Source organism: Megalopta genalis, chromosome 13 (genome assembly GCF_051020955.1).
Source record: "Megalopta genalis isolate 19385.01 chromosome 13, iyMegGena1_principal, whole genome shotgun sequence".
Classification (NCBI taxonomy): domain Eukaryota; kingdom Metazoa; phylum Arthropoda; class Insecta; order Hymenoptera; family Halictidae; genus Megalopta; species Megalopta genalis.
Window position 1 is genome coordinate 5,938,703 of NC_135025.1, and position 25,130 is coordinate 5,963,832.

General features: G+C 30.1%; 7 protein-coding genes and 1 long non-coding RNA gene across 14 annotated transcripts; 3 read left to right on the forward strand and 5 right to left on the reverse strand.

Annotated features, from left to right (window-relative positions):
* The first annotated feature begins 693 nt into the window (after positions 1 to 693).
* Positions 694 to 6,595, forward strand: LOC143260454 (uncharacterized). The gene is made up of 2 exons (XR_013034650.1): positions 694 to 1,175; positions 4,556 to 6,595. It is a non-coding gene; the product is annotated as an uncharacterized LOC143260454 (long non-coding RNA).
* Positions 2,366 to 12,312, reverse strand: cnk (connector enhancer of ksr). The gene is made up of 12 exons (XM_033476908.2): positions 11,988 to 12,312; positions 10,822 to 11,411; positions 10,411 to 10,521; positions 10,079 to 10,329; positions 7,739 to 9,951; positions 7,541 to 7,670; positions 6,972 to 7,469; positions 6,763 to 6,906; positions 5,709 to 6,439; positions 5,243 to 5,644; positions 4,889 to 5,118; positions 2,366 to 4,745 (listed from the first exon to the last, which is right to left on the reverse strand). The coding sequence occupies exons 1-12, from the start codon at positions 12,043 to 12,045 to the stop codon at positions 4,530 to 4,532; spliced, it is 5,574 nt and encodes a 1,857-aa protein (XP_033332799.2). The 5' UTR covers positions 12,046 to 12,312; the 3' UTR covers positions 2,366 to 4,529.
* Positions 12,313 to 12,458: 146 nt separating this feature from the next.
* On the reverse strand, positions 12,459 to 13,952 carry Vti1b (Vesicle transport through interaction with t-SNAREs 1b). 3 transcript variants are annotated; one of them, XM_033476911.2, is made up of 2 exons: positions 13,782 to 13,952; positions 12,459 to 13,025 (listed from the first exon to the last, which is right to left on the reverse strand). In XM_033476911.2, the coding sequence occupies exon 2, from the start codon at positions 12,932 to 12,934 to the stop codon at positions 12,590 to 12,592; it is 345 nt and encodes a 114-aa protein (XP_033332802.1). In that variant the 5' UTR covers positions 12,935 to 13,025; positions 13,782 to 13,952; the 3' UTR covers positions 12,459 to 12,589. The 3 variants fall into 3 exon arrangements, with proteins under 3 accessions (XP_033332802.1, XP_033332800.1, XP_033332801.1); XM_033476909.2 differs by having other exon boundaries at positions 13,674 to 13,946; XM_033476910.2 differs by lacking the exon at positions 13,782 to 13,952 and adding an exon at positions 13,125 to 13,264.
* On the reverse strand, positions 13,117 to 13,676 carry LOC143260452 (uncharacterized). Its single transcript, XM_076525858.1, has 2 exons — positions 13,416 to 13,676; positions 13,117 to 13,319 (listed from the first exon to the last, which is right to left on the reverse strand). Exons 1-2 carry the CDS (start codon positions 13,642 to 13,644, stop codon positions 13,117 to 13,119), a joined length of 432 nt encoding a protein of 143 aa, XP_076381973.1. The 5' UTR covers positions 13,645 to 13,676.
* Positions 13,953 to 14,406: 454 nt separating the features above from the next.
* Positions 14,407 to 16,722, forward strand: LOC117224272 (uncharacterized). The gene is made up of 5 exons (XM_076525850.1): positions 14,407 to 14,656; positions 14,721 to 15,459; positions 15,547 to 16,184; positions 16,276 to 16,378; positions 16,449 to 16,722. The coding sequence occupies exons 1-5, from the start codon at positions 14,551 to 14,553 to the stop codon at positions 16,672 to 16,674; spliced, it is 1,812 nt and encodes a 603-aa protein (XP_076381965.1). The 5' UTR covers positions 14,407 to 14,550; the 3' UTR covers positions 16,675 to 16,722.
* A 197-nt stretch (positions 16,723 to 16,919) lies between these two features.
* On the reverse strand, positions 16,920 to 19,372 carry LOC117224145 (3'-5' ssDNA/RNA exonuclease TatD). Of its 3 annotated transcripts, none has more exons than XM_076525853.1 (2): positions 19,246 to 19,372; positions 16,920 to 18,312 (listed from the first exon to the last, which is right to left on the reverse strand). In XM_076525853.1, exon 2 carries the CDS (start codon positions 18,287 to 18,289, stop codon positions 17,354 to 17,356), a length of 936 nt encoding a protein of 311 aa, XP_076381968.1. In that variant the 5' UTR covers positions 18,290 to 18,312; positions 19,246 to 19,372; the 3' UTR covers positions 16,920 to 17,353. The 3 variants fall into 3 exon arrangements, with proteins under 3 accessions (XP_076381968.1, XP_033332751.1, XP_076381967.1); XM_033476860.2 differs by lacking the exon at positions 19,246 to 19,372 and adding an exon at positions 18,714 to 18,926; XM_076525852.1 differs by lacking the exon at positions 19,246 to 19,372 and adding an exon at positions 18,515 to 18,701.
* Positions 18,928 to 20,879, forward strand: Naa40 (N-alpha-acetyltransferase 40). 2 transcript variants are annotated; one of them, XM_033476862.2, is made up of 5 exons: positions 18,928 to 19,080; positions 19,336 to 19,417; positions 19,492 to 19,874; positions 19,945 to 20,103; positions 20,731 to 20,879. In XM_033476862.2, the coding sequence occupies exons 2-5, from the start codon at positions 19,412 to 19,414 to the stop codon at positions 20,831 to 20,833; spliced, it is 651 nt and encodes a 216-aa protein (XP_033332753.1). In that variant the 5' UTR covers positions 18,928 to 19,080; positions 19,336 to 19,411; the 3' UTR covers positions 20,834 to 20,879. The 2 variants fall into 2 exon arrangements, with proteins under 2 accessions (XP_033332753.1, XP_076381972.1); XM_076525857.1 differs by lacking the exon at positions 18,928 to 19,080 and adding an exon at positions 19,106 to 19,241.
* alpha-Man-IIa (alpha-mannosidase 2) lies at positions 20,174 to 25,104 on the reverse strand. Of its 2 annotated transcripts, XM_033476858.2 has the most exons (8): positions 24,880 to 25,104; positions 24,605 to 24,783; positions 23,172 to 24,526; positions 22,773 to 23,111; positions 22,378 to 22,686; positions 21,770 to 22,301; positions 21,539 to 21,691; positions 20,174 to 21,468 (listed from the first exon to the last, which is right to left on the reverse strand). In XM_033476858.2, exons 2-8 carry the CDS (start codon positions 24,731 to 24,733, stop codon positions 20,881 to 20,883), a joined length of 3,405 nt encoding a protein of 1,134 aa, XP_033332749.2. In that variant the 5' UTR covers positions 24,734 to 24,783; positions 24,880 to 25,104; the 3' UTR covers positions 20,174 to 20,880. The 2 variants fall into 2 exon arrangements, with proteins under 2 accessions (XP_033332749.2, XP_076381962.1); XM_076525847.1 differs by lacking the exons at positions 24,605 to 24,783; positions 24,880 to 25,104 and having other exon boundaries at positions 23,172 to 24,322; positions 24,393 to 24,523.
* Positions 25,105 to 25,130: the final 26 nt, after the last annotated feature.

Here is a 25,130-nt window from a genome sequence, read left to right on the forward strand (position 1 = left end):
TGGCAGAATATATGTCCACAAGGAGTAGACATTGGTCTGTTATCAGAAGATAAGTCTTCGTAACATATTGGACAAGATAATGCAGCTAGAACTTTCCTTTCTTCACATTTGCTATTATTACGAATTCCAATATTTTCATCAGTTGATTTGATTTTATCTAAGTCTATTATCTCCTCTGATTGTGTATTATTCGGTGGATTGTCAACTGGAACTTGTCTAAACACAATTTATTTAATGTCTAAACACATTAAAATTGATAAAATAATTTCTGAATAATATTAAAACTCAACATACATAACTGAATCTTGACGCATTATATGGTTTCTTTGTGATTTTCTTATCCTTCTCTTACCGGATTTATCGTCAATATTTATATTTCTTGTACGTAGGGCATTATTCACTGGAGAATCTATTGTTAAATCAATGTAGTCTATAGGATGTGACATATTTCTCGCGAAAATTCAAATCCGTCTTCTTATCTGGTGTGTTGTGTTTGCATACACATATGCGAAAAATCAAGTTCATGAAATCACTAAAACAGGTTATATTATTGCAAATGAAATTTTATTTAAAGTGAAGTTGATATTATTTTATTATTGTATAGCTTCACAACACATGAAAAGATTTAAACAGTGTTGGCGTAGAAATTTAGTAATTAACGTACTACAATTAATAGTAATTTACGTACTACAGCAGTAGGTGTAAGTACTTATACATATGTATGTAATGTACACATTTTACTAACCGTCTTATCCTAATCGTTCTTCAAATATCACGTTTTTTATATTCTTAGAAATAAAATTAAATATATTAAGTTGTTTAAAAATTAGATTGTAAAAATTTATCAATTTATATATACATCGAAAAACTTTTATGCTTCTGCAATGTCCACGAGTTAACCGTCTTCACTACAATTTAAATATGAGGATTGATGTGCTTATTACTTAACAATCTCGTTATATATAGTATGAAGTGAACTGTTTTCAACTAAACACTGAATGTGCTGAAATACACAGCACCTAGCCCTAGTGTGAAGTAGCGTGCACTAGCGTAAGCACGTATGTACATATATTGATGTCAGGCCGCTTAGAGACGCTATTGTGTGTTTGTATGTATTCGCTTGTGTTTTGTGGTTTATCATGTTTACAACATACATTTATCCTGATTTTTATTACGTAAGTAGTATTAAATTCCTAAATAAAGCATGTGGAAAGTATTTCTTTAAAAATATAAATATTTCTATACGATCACAGTTTGTATATCTCTTTTTTATACAGAATACAGCAATAACAAATTTAAAAATTATGATTAGTTTACATATAGAAACAAAATCAAACAGTTACTCTAGATTCAAATGCATATGTTATTTATGTTTATATTAAAATTCAAATGTATAGTTTTACGATTTGACAACAGATGACAGCAATAGGTGACCAGTCCAATATTGCCGTAATTCTGCCCTCTGCCCTTACATTTGTTTGAGCCCTCTCACTACGATGCAAAATACAAAGTCCTTCAGATCCATTGCTAGCTTCAATTTTACTGTGTATCCAATCCATAGTGATTTCTGTGTTAGCATTGAATTATCAGCCAATCAGAGCATAGCAGTTCACTTCATTTCCTATGCACAAGCACCTATGACTGCACCCGGTCAGAGTGCTTGGACGTGGATTACTGTACATAGAATATATAATATACAGACTGTCCCAAAAATGTCTTGCAATGCGGAAATGGGGGTTTCCTAACACCATTTAAAGTAACTTTTTCCTTAGTGAAAATGAAATCTACGGCTTTGTTTACGAATTATTAACAAAAAACAGTGACCAATGAGTGGTGAGCTCGGTTGGCGCTAGATTGCCGAATCAATGAGTGAAACTAGGTTTCGCGCGCTCGTTGATTAGGCAGCCACACGCCAGCCGAGCTCGCCTTTTATTGGACAGTGTTTTTTGTTAATAACTCATAAACAAAGCCGCAGATTGCATTTTTGCTAACGAAAAAGTTACTTCAAATGACCTCAGGAATCACACCTTTTATATATATACATATAAGGTAACTTAGTACAATTGAACTGAATTGCATACTCTTTCGAAGACAATTTTATACATGTGTAATTTTTTTTAAATTGAATTAAATTACCAGAATTTTTAAAAAATTGGATCAAATAACTTTAATTTTTTAAGACAATTTTTAAATAAATTTTTACAAAAATTATCATTGGTTGGAATGACAACAAATTTAAATAACGTTCCTCAAGTTTTTGAAATTTAAACAATGAGTTTTATAGATCACAATATCTCAATAAGTTACTTGTATACTAAAAATTTTATTGTTTAATGTATACATATATAAACACATACAAACCAAATAAAAGAAATTAATTTTATTGACTTCAAAATAATTATACATATATTAACGTAGGCATATTTCGAAGATATACATACATACGTACGGAACAAAAGAAATAAAGTCTGTAAGAAAAATGAATAAAAGTATTAATTTATATTTAAGTTTAATAACAATTTCTTAATTGATATGATAATTTCTTTTAAGATATTTGTATAATGTATAAAAAATGGAATATGTATATATAACATCTACAGATGTTATCTCTACATCTACAGACTGATAGTGGAGGATTACAATGATATTGAACATTATTTTTCATCCATAAAGTCCATAAAGTAAATGAATAAATTTGCCGTATTATATATTCATAATGGGACTCGTGAAATGTAATAATAAAACGATTGATAGTTAATTTATAAAATTTATAATAATTAAAAAACTACTATAAAAGTGCAGAAAATACATTGTAAATAACGTTATTGATATTTAGCTTTATAATACTTTACAAAAGCTTTCTGAGCATAAATTATAATAAAAATCACGTATTTCAAATCACGTTAAGAGCTGAAACATGACTTACAATTAATTATATACAAAAATTATACAACAAAAATATATATGTAGGCACTTTACAAATCACCACATTGTGTATATATGTATGATATGCCAGTATACATGGTGATTTATGTCAATGGCACAAGTCATATTTACATTTTGATTAAATAAAAATATAGCATATTTACAATATCTCAATTTTGAAAATAATATAAAAATAATTCATCAAATACTTCTAAAATAATGGTGAAGTATTTTTAACATCTTATATGGTACAAAAATGTAGAATTTTTTACTAAAAAGGACAAACATATTTGGCTTATGTAGAATATGAACATTTTCATTCAGAGCAAATGATGAAACCATAAAGTGCACTTTCAAAAAGTGTATGACTTTGAAAATTAATCCTTTTTAAAAGGCATTTATTTCTTTGTATATATTTTTCAAATTATGATTAAAAAGGAGTTACTTGTTCCAGATTCATAAATTACCTTGTACATAAAATTATTTGTAAAATATTTTTTAAGTTGTGCTGTACAGTAATACATTAAAGATGCATGCTATTAGTATGTAAGAGCACTTCCATTATCTTTCTTTGAAACTATTTGTTAGCAGAACAATTTCTATACATATGTAATAAGAAGGCCAATCAATTTTAGTTTATAAATAGAAATGTACTAAAAGATACTAGTACATGTAAAATATTAATTTTTATCATGTCGATATAAATAGATGTTTCCTATTTTACTTAATATGTATACATATTGTGTGAAGGCTTTTGTTCCTCAACGAGTCTCCTACATGTGAATGATAGTTATAGATCGTTATATGTCCTCTCCCTTTGTCTTGGATCGATCTGTCGATCTCATTCTCGTCAACAATTACCCTGTTGATCAGAAACCATAATTTTTATTTGAAAGCCAACTTCACTCGATCGAAATTTTAATTCAAATTTTAATCTTTGCAATATTTTTAGAATATATCAGGTGGGTGCAAGTTCATTGCTATCATAATTTCATATTGTCGTGACAATATTTACTATACATAATATTAATCGTCAACTAGTACATTATCAGGGGGTTTTATTAACTCTATATGTAAAATAAGACTGGCCTTATAACGTTCTATACGTAAATATACATTCTCAATAATTAATGTGGGATTACATAATTCATTTACAATAAATGTTCCCATAATATTCCTCTGAAATATTTTATAAAATACATCGAAATATGTCTAGATTTACTCGCTTATAATAACAATTACAAATAATGAGAAAAACAAAATGGAATTCATTAAAATTAGTTACAATAAGATTTAGTATACCTACAAAGATAATTATATATATATGATATTGATTTCAGTCGTCCACTCAGCTAATATACATATATTACACTTTTTCTGTCTTATTTTGAGTGGATAATTCAAAATACCAATTTCTACAAAATGATTTTTATAACATTCGTGCGTTTATAAAATGGACGGTTAAATTTGAATACTTTATAGAAAAATACTAGTAAATTCTTAAATTCCTTATAAGAAACGCCTGATTATGTATGAATAGCGAAAAAATATTATCTTTGGCTATTATTATATAGATTAATGAATTATAACACGATATCTATCAGTTAATGAGTGTCTCGATTTCTTTTAGTACGATTACGTAGCAACGAAGCGTCCAAGAGAGAATAGGTACCAGGTTCAAACACTGGTGGATATTCTAAACCAGGATAATCAGGCGGTGGAGATGTAGGTGGCGGTATATAAGGTAATGTTGGTGGATTTAATGAATGTCTACTTATGTTGGTAAATCCTTTCTGGCATGCAGAATAATTTGTACCATTCTGAAAAAAGATTTTTATATAAAAATAAACGTTCGATACAACTAAAGTGTGAATTTTGTACATTTGTAACATATACTTTTGTGCAAGATATAATAAAATAAAAACTTTATCTACACAAAAATGTGAGTTATTGGAATACTTACTTTTGATGTTAAGTTTGGAGAACATGGTGATGGCGTGTCTGGACTCCAATCGCTAACAGAACTAACGGAAGTAAAACTTTGACTGAGTGTTTGTGTGCTATTTCCGCTGAAGGAACTAACAGACTGGCCAATACCACTATCACCAGGACTTTGGCTATTTGATCGGCTAGGTAATCGTGATTGATTGTAACCTTTTTCTCGAAACAGTGCTCTATGTAACCTTGGCGAACCTGTGGAAATGTGAAGATTATTATTATATAAGGTAAAACAAAATTTGAAATTTTCACATCGCAGTTTTCATTAATGCAGCTTGATGGTGACACTTAATGATTTCAAATAGAAATGTTAATTTACCTAACAATGTCTTTTGTGTTTCCTTAGGAAGATCAAGTGTACAAGGTTTTTGTTGACATTTGTTACCAAATAAATTTCTCAGACGACTTGGCTTTTGGACCTGTTCACGTTTATCCAAATGCATTTCAAATGCAGCGGTCATCCCTTCTTGTTCAAATGGGGACGTTGGGATAGGTGGCGGTTGATACTGCGCTACATTTTTTAAACGCGTTTTATCAGAATCGTTATCCTTCTTATCGCCACGTCTTAAAGAATCCAACCAATGTTTATCTGATGAAGAATGTTCGCGACGACTTGTCAGGTTGAAACTTCCTTTGCGACATACAGTTGCTTCTTTCTTTGCACGATGTAATGTTTCATAAGCAGCATGATACGTAAGATCGCTACTAGATCCAGAACAACCTAAAATGTAAATTTCTTATATTTATGTTCTAGAACATTATTCATATTTTAGTATGAAACTTACCATCATTTCGAATAAGTCGTTTTGGTACTGACTTCGTATCATCCATGAAGTTGTTAGCATTTCTTGTTGAATAATAATCGTATGATCTAGAAGTTTCATTATGATTTGAAGATTGTGAGCATACACAGTTATTGGAATTGTATTCACAAGCTACACTTCCTTGTCTATCAAACGGTTCAACAATATCTGATTTGCTATGATAAAAAGAAGTTGATGGTTTGAAATCATTTGTAGCAGCAGTTCTCAAATGAGTCGAATCACAAAACTTTCCTTGTTGAGAGTTTAATCCATCCACGGCATTTCTTTTCTGCATGTAACTGGATTCACTTGATTTTTTCTGAACTGGATATTTCGATGATTCTCCTCTATTTTCATATCTTTCCAACTCAAAATCTCCACTGAATTGTCTTGTATGTAAAGTATCCATGTTTCTTGTATATCCATATGTTATAGTATTGTTAACATCACTATTTGCTTTACTTCGAGCATGTACAACATCATTATTAACTGCTGTATCAGTAACAGTTTTAGACTGATCAGTAACTGTTCCACTGTCGTGTAAATTTCTATGCTGGACATGAACATGATCACTTGTTAAAGGTGTTATATGTGGCGATACAGATCTATTTCTAGTTACTGGCCTTCGATCATCTTGCTGTGATAACATAAATTCTTCTAATGTGATAAAACCTTGCAACTCTTCCGGTCTTCTGTTTCTGCTAGTAACACACCTACATTAAACATTACGTTACTAGTCACTTTACTATGTATTTGCAAGTGAAAATATCATATGTAAGAAATATGTACAATTGAGGATGGCATAGAGGAATGTACTACAATAAGGAAAGACAATGTACAAAACAGTAAAATAAAATTAATAAAATTAATCAACGTTTTGTGCCAATTATTTTATTTCTGAGCGTGTAATGTAACAATTATTTTTAAAATTCAGTACGTGTTTTTAGTGATTTCTATAATTAAAAAAATAGTGTAATAGCAACCAAAGTTAGTGAAAAAATTGTTGGTTCTACAAACATGTAATGTATATATTTACCTGTCTGTTGTACGCCTGTAATCACCCATATCTTGAATATTACTCGACATATCAGTAGCACTTTGGGATGCACACAATCCGTAAAATGTGCTTCCTGCAATTGTCATTTGTAAGTCCGATGAATTTAGAATAGACTCTTGTTTCCTAGAAAAATAAAGATAAATTACTAATGAATCTGTACTTTGCACATTTCTATTATATAAACATACTTGTTGGGAGTAGATGTAGGAAGTACTCTTCTATAACTTCTAAATTGTGCTGTTGGAACAGGTACGTTATGATTTCGTGTACCAAGAAATTTTAAATATTTTCTGTCTAAGCTAGCACCACTCATTTCATGATCCTTATATCCGGAAGAGTCCTTGCGAACAACCTTTTTCAATGATCCAAATGGTTTTTCTAAATTTGGTTTATATTCTGGTGCTTGAATGTTTTTAACTTTGAGTTTTTGTTCACCATCGCTCTCGTCTGTTTCACTAAAAAGGGCACTGTTTCTACTATGACTATCAGCACCTAAAGTTGCTTTGTTAATTGCTTCTAACCATAAAGTAAGAGAGTCTTCAGTGTCTGCAGCAAAATAAAATACCGTTCCAGTATGATAAACTTTGAACGCATATTTTCTAGATTTTACTTCGAATGCTCGTGACACGGTAAATCCTGTAAGAGCTATTAGACAATCTGCTTTCATGCTGGTCTGAGTTTTAAATCTATAAATATAATTGAATGAGTGTTTGTTGCACAATAACTAAAAACAAATATTACAGTTTATTTAACAAACCTATATAAGGAGGAACATTTTAAAATAAACCAAGCTTTAGCCCAAGCACCACCAGCACCTCTTGTACGGTATGTTAACCAGCCTTCCAGGTCACCTGCACCTATATCTTTAACGGAAATATTTCTTCTTCCTTGAATAGAAAAGAAACGACATAAATAATTATATGAGTAATCGATTTCCACATTCTTAATTGCTTACTTGCAAATAATATACTCCGTTTCCTACTACTTCTGGGGCTATTACTAGAAGATTTACTTAAACTTCCATGTAATCCAATACTTCTTGCTACCATCATGGCTTTATTAACCACACCTTTTTCAAAATGTTTTTCTTTTTCAGTACTTTTAGATTTATGTTCGAAGAACTGTAATTGCTTTGAAGAACATGGACCATCTAATGAATCCATATTTTGAGAATAAGATTCAGAATTGTGACCTTCGATCATTGAACTGGTATAAGGTTCGTACTTATCACAGATTGACTTATCTTCCTTTATTTGCTTATCATTGCATTCTATGAATGAAGAATCCATATTTATGCTAGGTCTACGTTCAGTGCTTAAATTATTTATTTCATCAGTACATTCAATTGATCTTTCAGTAAAGCTATTACTAGCATCTAAATAATCTTGCTTTTCTTGAAGATCTACGTTGATTTTAATATTATTTTCTGTATAATATTCTTGTTTTTTCAAATCTCTTCTAACATTAGGTCTGTGAGATATATAAAGTTTTTCTTGATCTTCCATAGGTTTTGAAATATTTTCAAAATGCGAAGTAGTTAACTTTGTATAATATTTACGTGGTGGGGGATCTGGAGGTATTAAATGAGATTTAGATTCTAGTTTCCTAGTAGATTCGATTTTTGTTTGCTCCAAATATTTGCATGGTTGTACTGTATTTCCTTGATTAACTGAATCTTTAAATTTTTTGTTATCATTTTGCACTTTTTGACTGATTTGTATCTGGGGAATGTTCTGAGTAATGTTGTGTATATTATCTTCGACAGAACTGTATTCACAATTTGTTTTCACATTTTCATGAAGTACTTTTTCTTTTATGGGTACACTAGAAGATTTTTTTTCTATTAACTTTGAATGTTCTATTGGAGCACAATTAAATGTTTGAAGAATTTTACCAAAACTACTTAAGTTCGAATTGTTCTCAATATTATTTTGTGCATAATTATTTGTTAATTCTAATTTATCTTCGCTTTTTTCGTGCTTCGAAGTTGAATTACTTCGAAAATTTGTATTATTAGATGCCTGCAACGTATTTTCTACTCCAGTGTTTGAATTAATCGTTGCATTTCTTTTGACATATTTATTTACATTAGAAATAATACATTCATTATTGCTTTGGTTATTTTCTATACTGTTTCCGTGACTTTCTTCAATTACTTTATGTACAAATATTTTCGGCAAGTTGAAAACTTGAGATGTTTCAACAAATTGTTCTTTAGTATTTTGTTCTTCATTCTTAACATTATTATCAATGATCACATGAGAACTTTGTCGTTGTTCACCAATATCTTTTAACTTTTGTTGATTATCTAAACTTGTAGATTTCAATTCAATATCAGTCTTACTCATAGATGAATTGCTTATATTATTTGCAGGTGACTCTAATGTATAAAATAATTTTTGTTTTCTGTCTTCAGCACTATTGGTATCCATTAAATCATATGCTGGTGTACTATAACTCTTATCCAATCTACCTCGTTCTTTAACAGCACATGAATTAAACTCTTTACCATTTAGGATGTTCTTATGATTACTATGCCTATCTCTAATAAAATTGTTGCACTCGTCTAAAGGCACACTTGTATCACCAAAATGATTATTATTGGTAACGTTAGCAGATTTTGGAGAAGTTTGGCTGGAAATATTAATATTATTAGTAGTTAATGTTTCTTCATAATTTTGAACACTTTTGCATTCATGTTTTCCTTCGTGTATAACATTAATCGTATTATCTGTCTGAGGAACATCGGATTTAATAGACTTTTCTTGGAACTGTAGTTTTTTATCATCGATTTGTACATCAGACCTTTTCCTCCTTTTACTCTGCTCTATGCTTAAATATGACTGTGGTCGTAAATTTGAAGGGACATTATCTAGTCCATGAGCACAAGATGCTGCTTTATCCCGTAACTGAGAACTTGTACTATGTTCCTGTTTCAGTACTTTCCAAAATTGTTCAATATCAATTCCGTGCTTAGTAGTGGGACTAGCACCAGTTATAGTAGCTCGTCTTTGAACTGAATTTCTTGGTTTTGTTGAGTATAATCGAATTGACAGAGGTGGTTCTGCCTCGCTATCAGAGTCGCTACTATCTATGATCATTGTATCTAATATATTCACTGTATCTAAAATACTTGCAGGTTCTGGACTGGGATTCTTTGGCATATGCCTAAATAATAAATTTTTAATTAATATTACTCCATATAGTATAAACGTAAAAGCAGTCAGTGGACAAAAATCATAGCAAAAGAAATAAGAACAAAATATTGCCTTATCGAATGAAAGAAAATATATACCTTGGTAATGGCATCGTAAAATCTGGTATAGTCAATAATTCTGGCCTTGGTGATGGAAGATTATGTTGCCATCTTGTTGTATATGAAGTTTTTTTATTGCTTGGAAGTCGATATGGCTTTATATAAATTTGACCATATACTTTTGTATGCCTTGGTCTACGTTTTAAAGTTAGTAATACTTCAGCAGGACTTTCACGAAATAGTTCTAAAAGATTTTTTCGTTCCCAACCAACCACAGTCTGATAATTTACCTAAAACGTTTATTAAAATAATGATTAAATACTTGAATTAATTACTGTTATGCAAATATCATATTAAAATTGAGAAAATACTTGAACTATTTCATCTCCTTCTTCCATTTTACCACACTGATGAGCAGCTGATCCAAATTTAATTTCTGCAATTTGATGAGCTCCATGGAAGGATGGCAAAATATAAAATCCCTAAAAAGACATATTTGAAAATTTGAATCTTTCATAATATAGATGATTACAAAATTTATATTCTAAAATAGTAATTTAATTATATACTATGAGACAATTATCTGAACAGGAAGTTAGAGCTGTGTTGAATCAATGATTGCACGTTTATCTGTAAAGGATGTAGTAGATAATTTCTTCCACGAGTATGAAGAATAGCATTCTATAATTTATGTTAAATATATTTAGTTTAAAGAGAAGAAAGCAGCGTGGAAAACATTATTTCTTTTTTAATGGAATAATTATAATTATTTAGAAACTTACCAAATCATCTCCTGGCTTTTTTTTTAGTGTAGCCAAATCTAAACTAGTTGGTTGTAATATCATAGGATCGGTAATATCTTGTATTATATAATCTGCTAGTTTTGCCAATTGTCCACAAATTGTTCTAATTTCTTCTATTGGTTTTTCTGCGAATCTATCTCTTTGAGCACATGTTGCCATTTCTAAAGCCAGTTTCATCAATTCAACTTTTTTATCATTATACTCTAGCTGTCCAGAAAACGGCGGACGATCAAGCCATCTCACTAAAGGCTTTACAGCTGTTATAACTGATGCTACATCGGATAATGTTTGGGTAGTAACAGGCTTAGAATCTGTTTGACGAGACAATTCATTTTGTAAACTATGTGCTTGACAAGATAATCTCAATGCCAAAAGCTGTAGATTTTCACGATCAAGCTCATAATGAAAATTTCTTAAATATTCCACAGCTTCAAGAATAATTTCCTGATGGCCAAGTTTGAGCACTCCGAGGTGTTCTAAATCTTCTGGTCTTAGACTTAATAACTGTTGTCCACTGACACCATGATTTGTAAAACTGTGTACATAAGGGAGTACAGAATTATCTAAGCCTAAAACAAAAATTATTTTCAATCTATAAAGGTTTCACTAATTTCAAAGACAAACATAATGTTAAGTAAGGAAAACTATTCTACCTTAACAAATTAAATAAATTTTAAATTTTGGTAAATAATTCTTGTTTACTTTCTAATTTTATTACAAAACCTAGAATTTCGAGTATTTTTGCTGTTTCGTAAACATTGTTTTCGATTAACAAGGATCATATTAGATAATATTCATTGAATCGGATGTAAACAAAGGCTTTATTAAAAACTTCAGATACGAAAGTAATTTTTACTACTATTTATATGTCATTGTTACGATCGGTGTACTCTTTTTTCAAATAAAACATTATCTACGAAGTGAGCATTTCTGATAATTTCGAGTGATTAAACGAATCAAGACAGTTTTGTACAAGTAATAAAGTGACTGATCAAATGGACAGAGGAGAGAAGAGAGAGGTGCGGGCATTGATGCCAAGTGTATTTTCATGACAAGTAACTTTTAATGATAAGTGAATAGCGAAAATTATTCGGTTCGAGATGTAAAGGATATATTAATTCTATCGGAAACACCATATTTCACACCTTTTAACCATTCACACACTTGATCGGTTTTCCATTCAGCAACATTAACATACGCCATGACCTGACCATCTATTCAATCACAAAATCCTACTAAAGATTTTTGTCGTCCTCGATCGTTCTAATTTCCAGCTCGCCCCGTCGATAACTATTAAATATACTTGATTCAACAATAACTGTATATATATTATCTTACATGATAGTTCGAGATAATCGCGTTACGCAGCGCTTTTGTCGCTTCCAAGCCGACAACTTTACAAATTTATTTTATAAATTTGTGAGTGTCTAGAAAATCTTTGTTAATATATCCATATGTCAATATTTTAAGACAAGGAATGATGTAAACGTTTCATTATATTATCATTAAGATTATATTGATATTAAATATAACTTATTGAGTGATAAATATTTAATTTTTTTTTATAGTTGGTAGTTCTTATTCAATACCGATCAATGAATTCTAAATTGCACTACTCATGGACCTAAGAATTACTTTATTGTATCAATATATACAATTCCTTGCGACATTTTAATAATAAAATTTGAAATATATGTATATACACACAATGTACAAATACAATACTTGGAATACTTAATACATTATATTATGAATGAAAAAATTTTAAATATACTGTAATACCGAGGATAGTTATTTCCAACAATATTATTAGAATTAATACAAACTTGTTCATTAACACACGCCTTCGCATAATGTTTAATATTCTTTTGGTTTTATTCAATTCTTCATCTGTTTCTGATAATCTCCTTTTTGCTCTCAATAATCTTTCTCTTTGTTCACTCAACTCAGATATTACTTCAGTTGCTATATTTTCACTTTCGACTGCAACTGCTTGAGATCTAGCAATTGATTGCGTCGAGGATTCCAATGCTGCATTGCTTATTAGCAATGTACGGCGATGTTCCTCTTCCCAGTTGACTCCAAAATTCATTGTGACAATATTAATAAATTTGATTTACAACAGAACAAAATCATTCAAATATCAAAATCCATCATAATTTCAATGAATTCGCTTTCATTAACTGAAATCATAAACAGATGTTATATTATTATTTATATTTTTGTAATATAAAGTAAAACATGAAAATTACACTAAGTTCATTAATTTAAAATTTATTTACTAGAATCATCTTCGTCCAAATCAAACTCTTTGATCATAAGTCTCATTTCTTCAATTGTCAAGTTACATTCAAGTTTCTTGTTAATTCTTTGCAAATCTTCTAATGTTATTTTATCATACACAAAATTATTTGTAAAAATCTTAAATGCATATTTTAATTCATCTAGATAACTTCGTTTATTTAATTTCTCTAACACTGCACAAAGTTAAAATTTAAAGAAATTAATTAGTACACAATAGATTTGTATAAACACTTTTACAATTAATTTAACTAATATTCTATTAAACGTACCAACATAATTAAAGTCGTCAAAACTAATTTTGTTATACTCGTGTTTATCATACATTCGCATAATCATTAGAACATACGACTTTTTAATTGTAAAACCCAAAGCTTTTAATACAGCTTTCATTTCATGATAATCTAAATAACCATCAGCATCGCTGTCCATTAAACTGAATAATTCTTTCAATCGCTCTTTATTATTTTCCATAATCACGCTTCTTTTAATATTCGACATATTAATAATTATTATTTGAATAAATTTACCTTTTTCGTTAAATCGGAGAAGATGATAAGATTTATCAACGTCTTGACAGTAGCGATGACAGTTTATTTATTTATACAATGTTATTAGTTGTGGTTAGCAACGCTTACCTTTTTCTAATGTGTAACTAGTATTTCTATGCGTTTCTGATCAGGACATTGATTGTAACCGCAGAAAATGACTCAATACTCAATACATTATTGTTGTCAAAATGCACACTCTAACTCTAAATCCCATTCATAGAATCTTTTGGCGGTTTACATAACGCCAATAAGCGGAACTGGACTTCGTGCAACCGTTCATTGGGCCGCCTCGCACTAGCCGAGCTCACCTTTTATTGGTCAGCGTTATTCGTTGATAACTCATAAACAATGCCGCGGATTGCATATTCGCTAAGGAAAATGTTACTTCAAATGATCTCAGGAACCCCCAATTTTCGAATTGCGAAACAATTTCGGGCCATTCTACATGAGGCTACTCTGCATGTAAGGGCCCTTGATGAGGGACCTCTAAAATTTGTCCTTGAGCATCGTCGTCTAACAGCCACTCAGCTGCAACAGCAGCACTGATCAAATGAACGTTCTGTTTACATTTTGTGCCATTCTCATTGAACGTAACGTTGATTAACATTTGACGATCATAATTCTGTCATTTGAATTTGCCGTTTACGGTGTTTCAAAGACCGTACGCTAGAGGGAACACCGTAAACGCATCAAAGACACTGTTGCTCTATTCTATGACAGTATTATGTAAGCTATGGAACATACTGGTGCATATGTACACATGTGATCAATGATTTTGCATACGTATCTATAAACATTTTTCTCATTTGACAATATTAAATTTTGTGTACAAGAATAAATTTGTAATATAAAGAACATGATAGAAAAAATTGTAATACGATCAATAAATAATTCATTAAAATTATATAACAGGACGAAATTGTCTAATTATGTAGCTAAGTTATGTACAAATTCTGTACAAGGTAAAACTTTGTACTATTATTATTTAATTCTTCGTCTTTTTGCTGATTTCATTTTGTCTTTTAGGTGTTTCAGCAGATCAAAACTTACAAAATCAAAAGGATATTTTAACAAAACCTATTGAAAATATTCAAGATAAGCAAATGAATAATTTGTCTGAAATAATAAATTATATGAATAAATTTCAACAATCAATAGATAAGAAATTGAGTCATGATATAAAGGATTCTACAAACTTTGTACTTATGTGTGAAATAATACAAAGAAGTGCAAGAAATTTCGACACACGTAACATTTTACAAACATTAAAATACTTATTTTCTTTGAATGTTTCAAGTGATACTGAAGTAATTACGACATTATTACAATTACTGAAATCACATATAAATGATTTAACAATTGCAGAAATAATGAAAACACATAATATGTTGAATAATCAGAATGAAACAGAATTAACAAAGGTTCTATTGGTAGCTTTAAAACTATCCTTCATCAATAAAATAGATGCTACACCTGATGAACTGAATTATAAATACTTGATACATGTTCTTAGATTTGCATACAACATAGAAAGCAAAAGATCAATTGTGTATATTATTAATAAATTGAGTAGTAGTAAAGAAAACATAAAAATAACAGAAGTTGCAGAAATTTATCATGGATTAACTTACATGCCAGAATTAACTATACCTCACAAATTTTTGTTAACCAAAGTAAACAATGTAATAATTAGAAATTACAAAACATTAACATTTTCTACAGTACAATATTTACTATGTCAAATTCGTACAATTATGGAAAAGCAGTAAGTATTAAATAATTGAATTATATTTAATTTTAATGAATTTATTAATTTATTAAATCTGTTTTTATGTTACATTTTTCTTTTTAGTATAGCAGACGATTTTTATTTTGAACATCTGATAAATGCACTATGTGAAAGTGCTGTGCTTAATAATAAAAGTTTTTACGAAGATATTCAAATTTTGACTCAATTGAACATGATACAGTTTGGTAATACAAATATTATAAAACATATAGCAAAAAAATGCTTTGGAGATCTAAATATATTAATAGATTGTTTGCCCTATGAAATGTTAAATATTCTAAAAGGCATGAACATTTGCTCTTATAAATCAATCTACTGGAATACACTAGAGCCACTGATATTGAAGTATGCCATGAATAAAGATTTGTTGTTTAGTTTTAAAGTATCAATTACTTTACATTTGCTTTCATTAGGTTGTTATAATGAGCAACTAATTGAAAAAATTTTTACTTTATATTATTGCAATCACTACAATCTTCAACAAAAAATGACACTGTTTAATATTTTAAAAATACATCAGTATGTTAAAACTCTGCACCCAGAGTATCAAGAAATTGCATTAGGTCAGGATATGATTGATTATATCTTAGAACACATAGGAAAACGGAATACTCTTCCCTTAAAAAGTTATTTAGAAAAAATAATAGGAAACAATATGTATATAAAAAGTGATATAAAAACGAAACTTGGACATGTTATTGGTAAGAAAATAATACATTTTTATATAATAATATATAATAATAGTTGAAACAAATTTTAATGATAATTGATTTTGTAATTTTGCTATTGTAGATCACGTTATTATATTACAATCAGATGGTACATTCTTGACTACTAATGATTATGATGATACTACATATGCTGAGGATATAGTAGTTCCAACAGAATGTCGCAGGTATAAATGTATTGACAAAATTTGTATAAAAATTTGTTTGTCACATAAAATATATATATTTTTTTTACAGAATATTTATTTTAACCGTGCCAGTTTCATTAACTCGTAGGTATTCAAAACAAGAACATAGTATATGGCAAACAACTGTTGCCTCATTAAAAGCATTAACAGAATGTAGCATTGTTTCCATAAATTTACTTAAGTGGTACATATTAAGCGAAACAGAAAAGAAATCATATCTTCAAAAATCACTTAACGATCTTTTAACGTTACACAATAATGCAATAACGAATTAGTTTAGTATTCAATGTAAAATAATTAATAAAAATACATGTTTTGAAAAATCATTTGTATTTATTATATATGGAATTGATATTTGTATTAATTCACACTTTTATAAATTATTATAATTTGAATACTTTGTAAATATAGTAATTGCAAAATAAAGTAGCTGGGAAATGTAGTTATGTAATATTTTTAGTGAAATTTCGTAAACAATTGAAACATTGGGATCTTAAGTTTAAAATAAATCTATTACAAATTGTACATCAGTGTAACAATTTATTTATACGAAAATATAACATCAACAATAAAGTTATACGATTTCGGTCTCTTATGTATTTCATACACATTCTTAAAAAACATCTATTATACCATAATAAATGAAATGTTTCATATGTGATAATAATTTTAATAAGTAGTCGAGTATTGTTGTATAAATATATGAATAACATATATAAAAGGCAAAATCTATTAACATATAAATAAAGTAAAAATTTTATACGAACTACTTGTCACAATTGCTGTTTTGTAACAATATTAATATGTGTTACTGTTATTGTAAGATGTACACTTGTACAGACACACAAATGATAATTTTTAACATAGAAAGAGGCAATATTTTCTTAATCGAATAACCCAGCTGTTAAATAGCACCAAATAGCACCATCTTCAGATGAAAAGTAATTTTTAATGTTACTGATTCAAGCCAAACAATTTCAAAGCATTGAAAGCAGTGGCTAAAGCAACTTCTTCCGGAGTAATTTGCATAAATGCTGCTACCATTTCCACTATTGCTGGTAAGGCACATGGTTCATTACGTTGAAAAGTACAATAACGATGAAGAAATGTCATAGATCGTTCGGTAAGAGCATCTTTAACATGTGCGGGTAGTTTACTAGCTCTAGTATTAGGATACATGAATGGAGCATCTGTTTCTATTAATATTCTTTCTAAAGGTGCAATTCCCCTTTCTAGTAATTGTCTTATTCCACTATCAGATTTATCTTTACACAAATATCCAGTAATCCCTAAATAAAAGCCGTGATCTAAATATACTTGAGCTTCCCCTGCAGTTCCAATAAAGGAGTGAATTAAAACTGGTGGTAAACAATTCTTATAATGGTTTAAAACTTCTAAAACATCTGCTTGAGCTCCTCTTTCATGTATTATTAGTGGTTTATTTAATTGACTCGCAAGTTCTACTTGTTTATGAAACACTGCACGTTGTGTTTCAGGATCAGAAAAATCACGACTATAATCTAAACCACATTCTCCTATTGCTACGCATTCAGGATTGCTAGCTATACTCTCAAGTTCTTGTAAAGTGTCTGGATTTTCCCATGATTTAGCATCATGAGGATGCACACCAGCAGTAGAATAAAGAGTACCAGGATATATTCTTGTCAATCGCAATGCTTCTTTACTAGATCGAATACTTGCACCAGTTACCATAATTTTCTGTACACCAGCATCCTTTGCTCTTTGAATTACACTATCTAAATCTCTGCTATATTTTTTATTTGTAAGGTTGGCACCAACATCAACTATGATATAATTTTCATAACACTGTGTCATAGCTGAGGAAGTAGTCTTTTCCTCTACATTTGATGAAGAAGCATTTTCAGCCATTCCTCAATCTTTAATTACAATATCTGAAATAAAATAAAAATAGCATTTGTTATGAATGCTACTTCTTATACTGACAATGAAATATATATATATATATATATATATATATATAAGGCATGCACGTATGAATATAAAGATTTTACAATAATAGATGAATTTATACGATTTATGAAAATACTTATCAATGTTACTGTATTTAGCAATCACTAATTAATTCATCCTTACCCAACATATGTTAGATATTGATGTTGATGGTAATACAAATAGAAAAAATACGTAATACATACGCGACTAATTGAAAGTTACTTAACCTATATCCGCAAAAAAATAAATGAATACATTGAAGAGAAAGGAAAAAATTGTACATGATTAATTTTAATTGCACAATAAATTTAAATAAAGACATTTTTTAGGGGACACTAACGATAAAGTGCAAAAATGCATCTGCTGCCAACCAGTTGATATTATTTGGTCATCATCTGAGTTCTTACACACTTATAACAATACGCTAGTATTTACGTAAAAGAATTTTATCGAACGAACTAGATTTTTCTGAAATTTTTCAGTTCAAATTTATAACACTAGTATACACACATATTAATGCCCAAAAGTACATGCATAAAGTAGAATATATAATGCAACAGAAACAACACTGTTGCATTGCGTCCTGTGTCATATGTATATGTACATATGTACATTACTTTTAATGTAAATCGGTTCAAAGTGAAACGCATGCATAAAGGGCTGCAAAGGGCTCATCGCACTGTTGAATCATATAATAAATTTCGACGGTACATAAGATGTTTTTTATCTATCTATTTAGATTTTTTTTAATATACATTAAGATTTAATGCACAATTTGTATTAATCAGAGAAAAGATTTCTTTTATGAAAATAAGTGTTTGTTTATAATATTATAAACATAGTTTTAGTATTTTATACTTATGTAAACGTACGTTTAAAAACTAATTATGTACATAATGTACATGTAAAGAAACTATGGAGTCTGAATACGAAATTAACTTGAACGTTTTCACTTTTCATAGGTCAGAAAGATTATTTGAAGGAAGAATATAACCTAAAAATATAATCCTTTTAAAATATGCGGGAAATATAAATATAATGAAGGTATTATACATATTAATTCTGAGCTCAATGTATTGATTTCGAATTCATACATGTGTATGTTCTTTTTTCTATAGAAAAGAAAAACAAGACGTCAGCTTTTAGCAGAAAAAGAAGCTACTGCAAAACAATTAGTTGACAAAGCAAATGCTGTAATAAATCCTTTAGAATCTTTACCTTCTTTTCACAAGTATGTAACAAAGGACAATCAAATTATCGACATCTCTTGCATGAGAGCCAAACATGCAACTGCAGAATGTTTATCTTGGATATTTGACATTATGGAACGTAATATGAAAACCATGTATGAACAATGTGACTGGGGATGGGATCCAGTTGCAAAGAAACAAGAATTAACAGAGCCAGCAGCTTGGTATTTAGTAGCTTCATCAAATAATAAATTTCTTGGATTTTCTCATTTTCGATTTGATATAGATCATAGGGAAGAAGTACTCTATTGGTATGTAGACTTTAACATATATTTTTGCTTAAGCTATGAAAAGGTGAAATAGAAATTTTGTTAAATGCAGTTATGAAATACAATTGGAATTAGCAGTAAGAAGAAAGGGACTTGGTCAATTCATGCTATCCATCCTTGAATCTATGGCATTGCAGAATAGAATGCAAAAAGTAGTTTTAACTGTTTTCAAGCATAATCCTTCCGCTATGCAGTTCTTTTATTCTCTTGGGTAAATATATTTATTTTGCAATTACAAAAAGTTTAATAAGTATGATAAGGATATAGTTTATATACACCAATTTTATGACAAGATTTTTTAATGTTCCATAATATAATATACATGTACTGTAAATGTAAAAAAGTTACATTTTTATTAGGATATTGATACGACTAGCATGAAAGTATATTTTTACTTTGTAATTAAGTATTTCTATTCATATAATTATGCTTATGTCAAATAAATACTTCTTATGTCTAATGTAGACTGGTGGACAATTGTCTATGGGCACATGCCTGTGGGCAGTCCACATAAAATATGTAGTTAGCGAAAGACAAAATGCAAGTAAAGGAATAGTCTGTCAGTCAAGTCTAAGCTTTATAAAAAACAAAATATTTGCTTTTTAAATAGTGAAAGTTTTTCATAAAGAAAAATCTTTTTTTCGTAATTTATTTCTTGATACGGCACAGTGTCATCGAATAAAAATTATAATTTCATTATTCAGATTTACTTACATTTAATTTGAGAAATATTATAAATCATTGTTAGGCAATATAAATTTTAGATTATGCTATTTTACTGTACAAAGCATATTGTAAACAATCTAGTTATGCTCAAGTAAATATGCTTATGCCGTAGGTATAAACTGGACAAAACTAGTCCACCTGTATCTGATCTATTGCACTATGTTATTGTGAGTAAGGCCGTTGACAGTGGATCAGTAATGAAGAAAAAAGAGTAGTTTTGTATCAAACTATACAAAAATAAAGAACTAATTTCTCTTTAAATTTACGATTGCGTTTTATGAAACAAAATTGGTAATATTTGGTGTGGACATAAATTGACAATCGGTGATTTCAAAGATGGCCCTACATTATGGAATGTAAGAGGAGCTTGGCTTATAACCCAATCATCTACGTAATTAAAGAGCTTAGTTAAATCGACTTCTCCTGATTCAGAGATGTTAAAGTATCGCTGATAAGAATTATCGTTCCAACACATGTCTAAACCTACTTGATGTAAAACCATTCCAATACCTTTACCAGCTCCATCAGGTATTGGGAACACTCTAAAACTCACAACATTTAAATCTACAGGAAGATCATAGCGAAGTGGTGAAAAAAACGCATTTAAATCAAATCCTACAATATTTTGAGGATGCATTGCAATTATTGGATGCAGCAGTTCTTCTGAAGCTAAATGACCATATAACGATAATAATCCTGCTGGGTGATTTGCCGGTGGTGATGGAGATTGACACGAAGATTTTCTTTTTTCAAGGATGAACATAAACCAGTGATTTGTTAATAGGTTATCAGTGACACCCTGACCTAATCCCCTGTTATCATCTTGAAGTAGTCTTCTGTCTTGCATTATCTATATTCCAGTATAGATTTTATAGTGATTTTAGCTACACTTATGTCTAAATGGATAACAAGGTACCTACTTCAATTTGCCCTGATTCCATGGAACTTACACCTAATGGTTGTGCTGTTGCCACCGTTAATCTTGCTCTTTTATCTTCTATGTACGCACTTGATGCCATTGGATAGTAATTTCCTTGAATAGGAAGTTTTGGAAATCTTTGACGCTTAATCATCTAAACAAAAAAATGTATATATTGTTACTAATTCTTATGTTTACGTTTCTAATGGAACGATGATACCTTGATACTTACATTAAGTCCATTTAAATCAGTGAAAAATTGATCTCCCGAAGCTATATCTGTATTCAATCTCATAGCAAGTTCGTAATTTTGAGTCTCTGATATATCGACCTCATTAAGTATATGTAGTCCAAGCCCATCGCTACCAGGTGAATTATACAATATACAAGTATGGCGTACATGGGCTAATTCTACAAATACTTTAGAGACGATGGGCCCAGTTATCAAATGTATAATACACTTATTATCTGTAAATACTAAGTCTGGTTCTGGTTTGTCAGGTAAAAACAAATAAGCTCCACTTTTATCTTTACCAGAACCCCTGGTCCCATACTTAACAAATTCCATGTGAGCAGGGAATGTAGTATTACCAACTTTTAAAGCTTTCAAAAGGCCAGATTTACCGAATGATGCAGAGAAGTCCGGTCTTTGAGTAATTGAGAATTCTTGGGCACTTGATACTACCTGAATTTGATCAAAGCCTGGTATTTTATGAAGATTGATATCCGTATTGTAAACGGTCACATTAGCAAGGTGTACTTCTCTGTATGCAATGTAAAAGATCAGTATGAGTAATTAAACATATACAAAGATAGTTAGATAAGAAAAAGGTATCATACAATGGAAATGAAGTTTTAGGTAGAGCATGAATTATATAAGTTGCAATACCAAATCCTGGTACAGTTACTAGAAACGATAACTCATATCTAGCTGCAGTTAATGCAGCAGGACCAATCCAAATTGGAGAAATTTGACATTGGACTGGTTGACCCATGCGGTCAGTGACTTTGACATATGGAGTTGATACAACTAGGGTTTGTACTTTCGTTCTTTGCCTTGGAAGAGAATTGTACAAGATAACTTTCTTGGAAGGATCTTCATCTCCTAATATTAGTACATGTTTGTCTCCGGCGCTGGTATGACGTAATCTATCAAAAAGTAAATATTTTATGCATTAATAGTAATGCGTATAGAAAAATACAAATGTTTAAATTATTTTAAAGTTTTTCCACACCTGGACTCATCAAGTGTTATATGCACAGCTTCTACATCTACTGTAGATTCTGGAGGAGTTTTTAATAAGTGTATTGCAGATTGTTGAAGTACATGAGCAGAATTGTTTAAAGCCATTATCATCTTCTTAGCATAATCTATGACTACTTCATCTCTAGCAGTTCCAGTGATACCATCATGATGTTGAAACAAAGAATGCCACATCCTTGCCTTGCTTAGTCGTTGAGCAAGAGTTCCTTCCACTAATTTGTCATTGCTTTTAGTCCAAGCTATAGTATTTAATATTTCTGATGCTCGTAGTAAACTCAATAGTACACGGTCTAATCGTTTGTGAAAAGGTCTAAAATATATTTAATTAACATATGATGAAATCTTTGATAATGGACATTTTTATATATACCTTGTAGTATAGTATCCACTCCAATAATGATCATCTCTGTCAGCGTATGTGAAGAAGTCTCCTGACAAAGTAGGAAAGTCACTCAAATTATGCTTCTCTTTAACTGCATCAAAATAATCACTTAACGTTCCAAATTTAATTTGCACATTCAATTGTTCATTTTTATTCATATAATCAAACAGTTTCTGATAGTTAATATATTGAGCATCCCATTCAGTAAATTGAGTATATCTAAAATCATCTCCTAATGGTGCTAGTACCACATCAGTCTTAAAAAGTTGAGCTTTCTTTCGATATTGATCTAGTAATAAAGCAGCTCTTTCAGCAACATTTGCTTTAGTTATAGTGCGTGGAGATATTTTCCATGGACAGGTCAATCCAAAACTTTGAAGTCGAAAGAAGTCAAATTGACAACATATTTTTGGGTCTGGGCCACAAGTATGTGGTACATCGTAACTATAAAATGGCATAACATGAGTGAAAATCTCTGTTGATCCATTATTGTCCCATAATTGCCTCCAACGGAATTCTAAATTTTTTCCTCTGGCCAATTTTTTTTTAACCGAGTAATGTACCCTTTGTATCAATACATTTTCTAGTCCAGCATTTTTCAAGAGATATGGCATAGTTGGAGAAAGACCAAAGGGATCAATAGCCCAGCCTGAATTTGGTGTGTAACCTAAATTATGTTTTAACCATTGATGACCTTCAGTAAGTTGCATGAGTTGAGCAATCCAATGAGATACAGATTCATCTGGCATGACCCACCCTCCTGATACAATTTCCAATTGACCATCATGAATTAAACGTCGGACTAAATTACGAGTTGTTTTTGATTGATCCTCCCACCAAAGCTGAAAAAATGATATCTCTGCCCAAATAAATTTACGTCTTCTATCCTCTACTAATTTTGGTACCATATTGTTTAAGATATTTCGAGTTTGTAGTGTATAATATTTCTCGAAAGTGCTGAGCCATCCAGGATCATTATGAGAATGTGGAACTACAAAAACTTTCAACTTTCTGTTTGGATGCCATTGTTTATCATCATATGTAATATCCCATCCTTGCTTCCAAACTCCACCATCGATATTATCAAATTCGAGTTGTCTATATATTTCTAGCATTTGTATATCTACTTCTGGTACTTTCTGTATATTAAAGTTACATGTAAGTACTTTTCCTAAATGGGAGGAACTTGAAGATAAGGATTGATTATACCGATTTATGGAATGAGCTATAGGGACAAAATGTTTTGCTTCAGCCACTTCACGTAAAGCATCCATGACTTCGTGGTGCTTATTGAAATCTTTCTCTAACTTTGCTAATCTATTCTCAAAATGTAACCATTGATTCTGAAAATATGAGATATGAAATTTTATTTAAAATTAATATACATTATATGGTATGTATTATATTTATCATAGACTTACATCATTTACAGAAAGTTTAGGTCCTTGTCCAGGTGGAAAAAGTACTAGATCCATCATTAAGTATATCATCACGCAACCACCCAATATTAAGCCTGCACCAAGTATTGCAAATGTTTTTCTAGTCCTCATTATTGTACATTTATTGATTTAAATCTAGTGTTGTTTTATACCAAACAAGACTGTCAACAACAGTTAAAAACGATTGTAAAAATTCAGAAGCTTAGATTCCAACCAGAATACATATAAACTACATAACAAAAGAATGCAATCTTAACCTAGTTTGTGTATCACTTTTAAAGGTTACATATCAGTTTTTCTATTAAGACTTCGTGTGGATTGTAAAATAAAAGAAATTAAGGAAATATATTATTTCTTTGGTTCATACAAAAAAATGTCATGAGTTAATATGATACTATGACACTGACAATTGACAAATCTTTGTAATCCTGCACGTTTTCCTTCCTCCCTCCCTAATATTCCCTACTCCTTAATAAGCTGGCGCGCGTATCTGGCATATCACTATCAT

Coding starts and splice junctions, on each gene's coding strand:
- LOC143260452 (XM_076525858.1), bottom strand. CDS start 13,644: ATGTCGAATATTAAAAGAAGCGTGATTATGGAAAATAATAAAGAGCGA. Junction 13,320..13,415: donor TGACGACTTTAATTATGTTG/GTACGTTTAATA, acceptor AACTTTGTGCAG/TGTTAGAGAAATTAAATAAA.
- LOC117224272 (XM_076525850.1), top strand. CDS start 14,551: ATGATAGAAAAAATTGTAATACGATCAATAAATAATTCATTAAAATTA. Junction 14,657..14,720: donor ATGTACAAATTCTGTACAAG/GTAAAACTTTGT, acceptor TTTGTCTTTTAG/GTGTTTCAGCAGATCAAAAC. Junction 16,185..16,275: donor GAAACTTGGACATGTTATTG/GTAAGAAAATAA, acceptor TTGCTATTGTAG/ATCACGTTATTATATTACAA.
- Naa40 (XM_033476862.2), top strand. Junction 19,875..19,944: donor AGGGAAGAAGTACTCTATTG/GTATGTAGACTT, acceptor TGTTAAATGCAG/TTATGAAATACAATTGGAAT. Junction 20,104..20,730: donor CAGTTCTTTTATTCTCTTGG/GTAAATATATTT, acceptor CTTATGCCGTAG/GTATAAACTGGACAAAACTA.
- alpha-Man-IIa (XM_033476858.2), bottom strand. CDS start 24,733: ATGAGGACTAGAAAAACATTTGCAATACTTGGTGCAGGCTTAATATTG. Junction 23,112..23,171: donor AGTGGATACTATACTACAAG/GTATATATAAAA, acceptor AATATATTTTAG/ACCTTTTCACAAACGATTAG. Junction 22,302..22,377: donor CCTAAAACTTCATTTCCATT/GTATGATACCTT, acceptor CATTGCATACAG/AGAAGTACACCTTGCTAATG.
- LOC117224145 (XM_076525853.1), bottom strand. CDS start 18,289: ATGGCTGAAAATGCTTCTTCATCAAATGTAGAGGAAAAGACTACTTCC.
- cnk (XM_033476908.2), bottom strand. CDS start 12,045: ATGGCGTATGTTAATGTTGCTGAATGGAAAACCGATCAAGTGTGTGAA. Junction 10,330..10,410: donor AAGGAGATGAAATAGTTCAA/GTATTTTCTCAA, acceptor TAAACGTTTTAG/GTAAATTATCAGACTGTGGT. Junction 6,907..6,971: donor CCTACATCTACTCCCAACAA/GTATGTTTATAT, acceptor TTATTTTTCTAG/GAAACAAGAGTCTATTCTAA.
- Vti1b (XM_033476911.2), bottom strand. CDS start 12,934: ATGAATTTTGGAGTCAACTGGGAAGAGGAACATCGCCGTACATTGCTA.